This window comes from Phyllostomus discolor, chromosome 5 (assembly GCF_004126475.2).
Source record: "Phyllostomus discolor isolate MPI-MPIP mPhyDis1 chromosome 5, mPhyDis1.pri.v3, whole genome shotgun sequence".
NCBI classification, from domain to species: domain Eukaryota; kingdom Metazoa; phylum Chordata; class Mammalia; order Chiroptera; family Phyllostomidae; genus Phyllostomus; species Phyllostomus discolor.
In genome coordinates this window covers 15,823,272-15,830,864 of record NC_040907.2, presented here as the reverse complement: position 1 = coordinate 15,830,864, position 7,593 = coordinate 15,823,272, and the positions used below count along the sequence as shown (strand labels likewise).

The 7,593-nt window shown below is 44.1% G+C and overlaps 1 protein-coding gene across 2 annotated transcripts; it reads left to right on the top strand.

The window, feature by feature from the left end:
• The first annotated feature begins 1,488 nt into the window (after nt 1-1,488).
• Nucleotides 1,489-6,088, top strand: RSRP1 (arginine and serine rich protein 1). 2 transcript variants are annotated; one of them, XM_028513269.2, is made up of 5 exons: nt 1,489-1,647; nt 1,929-2,514; nt 3,746-3,897; nt 5,159-5,236; nt 5,688-6,088. In XM_028513269.2, exons 2-5 carry the CDS (start codon nt 1,983-1,985, stop codon nt 5,802-5,804), a joined length of 879 nt encoding a protein of 292 aa, XP_028369070.1. In that variant the 5' UTR covers nt 1,489-1,647; nt 1,929-1,982; the 3' UTR covers nt 5,805-6,088. The 2 variants fall into 2 exon arrangements, 1 of the variants encoding a protein (XP_028369070.1); XR_004903103.1 differs by lacking the exon at nt 5,688-6,088 and having other exon boundaries at nt 1,498-1,647; nt 3,746-4,311; nt 5,159-5,216.
• Nucleotides 6,089-7,593: the final 1,505 nt, after the last annotated feature.

Here is a 7,593-nt window from a genome sequence, read left to right as displayed (position 1 = left end):
CGATGTGCGAGAGAAACAGATCTGTTGCTTCTCGCAAGCCCCTGAGTGGGGACTTGGCCTGCAGCAGCCCAGGCATGTGCCTGACCAGAAGCCAACTGGCAGCCTTGAGGTTCGCAGGCGGGTGCTCAATCCACTGAGCCACACCAACCAGGGCTAAACTGCACATTTCAAACTCATTTTATTTTTCTGTCTATTCAAATGGCCTTATTAGAACTTTCAGCAAAAATTCCTGGTAGATGAGCACTGCTTTCTGTCCATTTGTTATAGCACTTAGAGAAATGTTTCTAAAGAAACAGCCTGTATTTCCATCAGGATACTTCCTCAGACGGGGATGATACTGCGGACAGTGCCAAGCAAGGGTGATCACAGGGGTGGGTGAGGATTCCGCGGTAAGTTTGGGAATGTGGGTTGAAGGTGAACAAGAGAAAATTGAGTTTTTATTTCCCTCCAAAGAAAGAGGCTTCCGTAAATGCCACCCTTGACTTGCAAAGAAGCTCATGTAATGGTCTCTTCTTACAGATGTGATTAATTCATTTCAATGAAAAGTTACCTCAAGGCAAGTGTCATGCATTATTAATACCAACAAGTATGGATAGAATGTATCCTATCTATACATCTTTTTTTTTAAAGATTTTATTTATTTATTTATTTTTAGAGAGGGAAGGGAGGGAGATAGAGAGAGAGAGAGAAACATCAATGTGCGGTTGCTGGGGGTTATGGCCTGAAACCCAGGAATGTACCCTGGCTGGGAATTGAACCTGGGACACTTTGGTTCCCAGCCCCCGCTCAATCCACTGAGCTACGCCAGCCAGGGCCTATCTATACATCTTTGGAAATAAAATAGTCCCGGTTGTTTAATCCCCAACACCAAGCACACTGTCCTTGGAATGACATCTCAGTCAATCTGACCCTCTTGTTAAAGGTCAACTGGGTGTCTTTACATTCTGTCTCCACCTTTCTAACATTTACTAGACAAAACATGGAAATACAACTTTTCTAAGCTGACACTGAATTTTCAGGGATCCTGTGAGTCCTGGAGAAGGCCGCGGTCAGGCAGCCTGGCGAGTTAGGACGTGGTTGTCCTCTCCCATGGCAGGCCTGACACAGGTCAGCAGAAGGTGGGCCGGAAGGGTCTAGGGGAGCACGGCCCAGCCTGAGCTGCCCAGAGGTGCAGGCAACGACTCAGACAGCAGCAGCCGGGTAGGGAGTCCCGCAGCCCGGCGTCGCGCTGCAGACGGGGCCGCCCCACCCTCAGTATCACCCAAGAAAACAAAACAAGCACAGGACACCGCGTACGGAGACAGAGCACCACCGCCCTCGCGGCTAGATCGCGCACGCGCGTCTTGGGGCCTAGTGCGCGGAGCGGCGGAGGGTTGGGGGTGGGGAGAGCGGGAACTCAGGACGGCGGTTGGGCAACAAAGAAGCAACGCCCACGCATCAACGTCTCTGCGCATGCTCCGTACGTCAGCTTCTAGTACTTTCGGCGCGTCAGCGGACGCCCTGCTCAGTTCGCGCCTGGTCGTTGTAGGTGGAGGTTGTGTCCTCTCTCTCGGGAGTAGCTGCAAAAATTTCCTTTTCGTCCTTCGCTGCGGAAGGAGGGCGTCCGTTGGGCCTTCCTCTCTGTCCCGAGCGAAGTGCCGGTGCCTTGTAAGTTTTCTGGTGGCGGGGCGGGTTCCCGGGAACCTCAGCGTGCTTGGCAGAGGAAGCAGGGGGTTCTGCGTGGCAGAGAAAGTGGGGGACTGTGCGTGGCGCCGAAAGGGGGGGCTGCTGGCTTGGCGGCAGGGCCGGCGTCTGGCGGCGGCAGGGCCCGGAGTTGGCGAGCCCAGGTTCCTTTCGCGAGCTCCCCTACCCCGAGCTCCCCTCCCCCACGGCCCGCAGGCCTTGCTTCCGGGAGTTCACTTCCTTCCCTTTTCCCCTCTCCGGTTCAGGAACCCGTTTTCGAGAAGGATCCTGAAAGGCAGGGGAGCTTCCAGCCGTCCCGGATGTCCAACTACGTGAGCGGGATGTGGCCGGGCTCGCTGCCCGAGGAGTCCCCGTCGGCCTCGGGCCGGTCCAGCCGGCTGTCGTCGGCGACCGGGAGCCGCTCTCCCAGGAGCTCGCGGTCCCGTTCCAGCGCCTCCAGCCGGTGGTCGTCCAGCAGTCGGAGCCGGCCCCGGCGCGGGAGCAGGTCCAGGTCTCGGTCCCGGTCGCGGAGACGCCACCAGAGGAAGTACAGGCGCTATTCGCGGTCCTACTCGCGGAGCCGCTCGCGATCCCGCAGCCGCCGCCGCCACCGGGAGAGGCACTACGTCTCCTCCAGGAGGTGTTACCGGTCTCCGTCTCCCTCGCCGGACCGGTCCCGCAGCCGGTCCCGCTCTCGGGGACGGTCGTATTACCGAAGGGCCTACGCGGTCATGCGGGGGCGACGCTACTATGGCTTCGGTCGCTCCGTGTACCCAGAGGAGCGCAGGAGTTGGCGGGCGAGATCCAGGACGAGGTCGCGGAGTCCAACGCCGTTTCGCTTAAGTGAGAAAGGTGAGTCCAGAGGTGCCGGGCTCGCTTCTCCCTAGGCACCTTCTCGGTGCGGCGACAGTACGAGTAGGCTGGGAACCAAGGTTGATGTGTAATATTAGTATTTTTTTCCTTCGTTGCTTGGAATCTTAATAGTTTCGTTGGGAGGAAGGAGGAGAGAAGGACATTACTAGCAGGCTAACAGTTAAAAACCACACTACAGTTGACACCCGGTGTTTAAACGGACACCAGTTCTCACCTCTTGGGATTAAATTGTAGGTGTTAATTGGCTCAGGACGGAAATAATCTTTTATCCTGGCGGCTGGCACTTCTTAGTGGAGACCTGTAAATGTTAGTTCACCTGCTCTACGCTTCTGCTAATAAGTTAATCATTGAACAGGAAGAATAGTACAAAAGCATTCTTTTTTTTTTTTTTTTAAAGAGGCCCGAGCTTAGTCACTTTAATCAGAAAGCCTAACTTAACCTTACTTATATCATCTGAAAAGCAGGTTCTTACGTATGTGTAAGGGTGCTTCACATTCCTGTGGCTCTAAGAAGCAAGCAGTCTTACGGATGTGGAGGAAGGACTCTGCTTGCGTCCAGGGCTCAAAAACCCTGGGCCTGGAAAGGAGACTTCGGCTGTGTGGGTAGTGAATATGCATACAGCATACAGATGATTTATTATAGAATTGTACACCTGAAAGTGATGTAATTTTATTAACTAACATCACCCCGGTAAATTCAATTTAAAAAGTTAAATGACAAAATGTAAATTCCTTCTTGAAAAGTTAATATTGTATTACTGAAAAAATGAATTTTTTTTCAGTATTTTAAAAAGAAATGGCTTCTGGGATAGGATAATGGAACAGAAAACATGATAGGTCAAGACCAAAACTTGAAGTCTGAAAATGGATTTAGTAATTTATCAATATTGGCTCATTAGTTATGACAGTTGTACTGCATAAAAATACTTTTGACCAAAAATGTTCAGAATACATATTTGAAGAGAATGCAAAAACAGTATGAAATTCAGGCTCTGGTAAGGAAAATTTAAGATTACATTAGGGATGCTTATTTTTCTCAGCAAAAACAGAGACTCCCCCCCCCCCCAAAAGGATATGTTTTTACACATGAAGATGAAATGTTAAAACATTTTAGTTTTGCTGTTCAAAATAAATGCAAACTTATTTTGTGATTCTAAGTCCTCTTGGGGAAATGCTGCAAGATTAAGAAATACCTTGTGTTCCTTTTGTAGATCGAATGGAGCTGTTAGAAATAGCAAAAGCCAATGCAGCAAAAGCTTTAGGAACAACCAACTTTGAATTGCCCCCCAGCCTCCGAGTTGTTCCTGGGCTTAAGGAAACAAACCATGAAACAGCCATACCAAACAAAGGGGCAAAGTGTGAGGTAAGTATTCTAGGTTTATTCAGACAATCTTCAGAAAGCTACTTCCAGAAAGATCTGATTAGCATTTTTATTTGACTTACTTTGAACTACTTTTGAGAAAGGCTAGCTAAATATTTGTTCAAGTTAAAATAGCAGGTCTGGCAATACTTAGTCTCTCCCATGAAAATAGATTAACGACCTTTATTTTTAGTTGACAGAGTATTGCTGTCATGATTTTAGCTGGTATTTTGACTCTATGTAGTTAACTGAAGAATTTTTCTAACTAGTCTCTAGAGTATTTATCTGTAGTTTTCATTTGCAGCATTATGTTCCCAGAAATTCTGTACTCAACATACAGTATAGTTTATCTGCTTTATTTCTGTCTTATAGAAATCATGAATGTGGTCTCCAGACATTGCTGAAGAAAATCTGTTGGTAATTGATACATGGGCATAAGCATCAGAGGTTTAACTAATTTGAAGTTTATGTTCACATGCTGAAAGCTTAGTTTTGTTGATAGATCCATGTGCATGCTAGAATTTGGGATAGGTGCTGTTTGGATAAGATACAGAAGACCATTTTTAAACTAAAGTACACTTTGTAATTTTGGGGCATCTGTGATATAGATGTCCCTTTTGTAATATATGCAATGTATTCCAGATGTTTTGAGAGATTACAGAAGAGGCCTGCTTCACTTGCAGATAAGTTTATTATTCTCCAGAAATAAATGTGCAGGATGTGCATTGGCAAATTACCCCGTGCTTTTTTAGTTGAAACCCAAAGCATAAAATCCATAGCTTTAAAAATGTAAGGTAGTTAGGAATTGATACGCTCAGTTTAAAACAAGAGAAACATTACCTAGATGAATCTATCATTCATACTCAGATATGGGTATGCCTGTGTTAGTGCTAGACAAGTAAGGTCTTAGTTGCTTCTTCAAATGATTAGGTGTCAAACTGGCTAATACATTAATTCTTTAAAACTAGGTATTTTCTTATTACTGATTTTACCCTTCAGTTATTTGAACTTGTATTGGGAATAAAAGACTGCTTTATGGGGACATGTGTCTTCATCAGGTCCATTTAATACATCAATTTTGTTATGGGGGAATCAACAGTACAGTGTTTAGATTGTGTACTGTATGGTTAGATCCCACTTGTTTTATCTTTACAACGAAATTTAAATACGGTTGGGCTGTTTTGTATACTGCACTGTAAATCAAAGGTGGTTTTTTTTGTTTGTTTGTTTTTTGTTTTTTAATGTATTGCCTTTTCCTGTCTAGCTGTCAGAAAAGCTAAAAGAAGATGGAACTACAAATGCCAGTGAAAAGTCCTCTCAACAAAAAAGCAGTAGCTTTAATGTACGTATATATCTAAGCCCTGACACTCAGGGTTGAACTTAGGACATCTATCCATTGTGTGGGTTTTTATTTTTGTTGGAAGGCTCATTCATTGTTCTGTCTTTGTAGTGATAATTCAGGCCTACTAAACCACTTCATAGAACTCTCTCACATATTTTTGTGCTACTTCTACAAGTGATCAGTATAATGGGCTTCTTATATCTAATCGCCACATCCTCAGTTTGAATATTTTCATATTCTTTTTTGACACCACTATTGTGACATACCCTGCATATGTCTGAATTTACCTGGCACAATTTCTTGGCCTGGCAGTTTGAGTCAGGTTACAAATGGCATTTGGTTGGTGTCTCTTTATTTTCAATCTTAAATGGAATTGTATTGTAAAAAGCAGATATTTAAGTATGTACAATATGTATGTCTGGGAAGCTGACTCAAATTTGTTCTCTTACAGAATTTTGTAGCAAAGCCAATGCTTCAAAAATCAGCTAAAGCTACTGCTGAAGAGACCTCTTCAGGATCTCCAAAAACCCAGAAAAAAAGTCCATATGAATTGTGGAAACCTGTTTAAAAAAGAACTGATGGCTAAGGTTGCCTGAAATGCACTTTATTGCAAGTTTGTTTTGTATAGCATTATATCATTCCTGTGAACAATTTAGAGGTAATTGTTAACATTTTAGATTTCTCTTGCAGATAAGAGCACACATGGACCAGAGGGTTACATACAGGTGGGAGTCTTTGTATATTCTTGTAAATATTTTGTGTAATATCAATTGGTTACACAGAAATTAAATTTATATGAAACAGGAATTAAATTGTGTTGTATATATTAATAAAGTTTGTGTTTTTACTATTTGTCTCATTTTATTACACATGTATTATGTGATGGGTCTTCATTTAATGATGAAGAAAAGGAGGGGTATCTCTTGGTTAAAGCCTTGCTACTCCCAGATCCAAATCAGTACATTGTGATAGCACAGGGCTTGGTTGACGGTACCTGGGAGTTTGTGAGAAATGCCGAATCTCATGTTCCCACCGAGATGTGAATTAGAATCTGAATCTTAACTATTTCCAGTTGATGTGATAGTCAGAATTTGAGTTCCTGGTATAGTGTTATCCTGGAAGTTGAACACTGCTAATTTTAGGGTAGGAAGCTGGTTGAAATGGAAACCACCCCTCGTTGAGGTAGAAAATCTGAGGTTATATTAATTGCATGAGGTTGAAATTCTTTTAATACTGTAGCTGGGAAGGAACTAGGCACAGTTTAAAAATAAGGTTAACAAAGATCCTGAAAGTCGATACAGACTATCGACATTCATGTAGTGTTTGCACATTAATATGTATGAGTGAACACCAAAAATGATTTAAGCCATTTTTAAACTACAAGTGTTGCCTTACTAGATAAAATGTTTGGATTGAACGTAAAATGCCAGCCACCTTAATTTGTTCTACCTGTATGCCAGGGCATAGCAAACAAAACACACCCACAGATACTAGGTGAATAGATGAGCAGGCCGAAGTTAAGTAGAAGTAGTTTTTGTTTTTGTTTTTTTTAAAGATGAGCCTTGGCTGGTGTGGCCCAATGGATTGAGTACAAACCTGTGAACCAGAAGGTGGGTGGGTTGACTGCTAGTGGGGGTACACTCCTGGCTTGTGGCTGGGTTCCGGGTGGGGGTTGGGCATTGGGGGTGGAGCAAGGGAAAACCCATTGATGTTCCTGTACCACTTTCCAGTCTAAAGACGATTGCCTGTGTGGCTTGGTTGGTTGGAGCATTGTCCTGTACATGAAAGTGTTGGGGGTTCATTTCCTGGGCAGAGCACATACTTAAAGTTGCACGTTTAGTCCCTGGCCAGGTGTGTATGGGAAGCAACAAACTTTCTCACACTCTAAAATCAGTAAACATTTAGGGGGGAAAAAAGGTTCTTGAGCAGGGGTGTCCAACCTGCAGGCCATGTGCAGCCCAGGATGGCTGTGAATGTGGCCCAATACAAAACTGGAAGTTTACTCAAAACATTTTGTGATGTTGCAATGCATTTAATGTGTGGCCCAAGACAATTCTTCCAGTGTGGCTCAGATGCCAAAAGATTGGATACCCCTGCTGGTGGGATTTATTTAGTTAACTAAAGATGTCCATTTTACCTGCCCTTTTCAATAAGAGCCACTATCCATACTTGATTACTTGAAATTCCTCAGTTGTACTAGCCACTGGTATTCATTAGTGACAGGCTAGAGATGGCTAGAGGTTAGTGCAGATATTTTTGTAAGAATACAATGTTGAATAGAGCTGCTCTAAATCGGACTCAATGAAATTTATTTTTTTTCAAGATTTTATGTTGGGCTGGGGGCAACCCAGGCATGT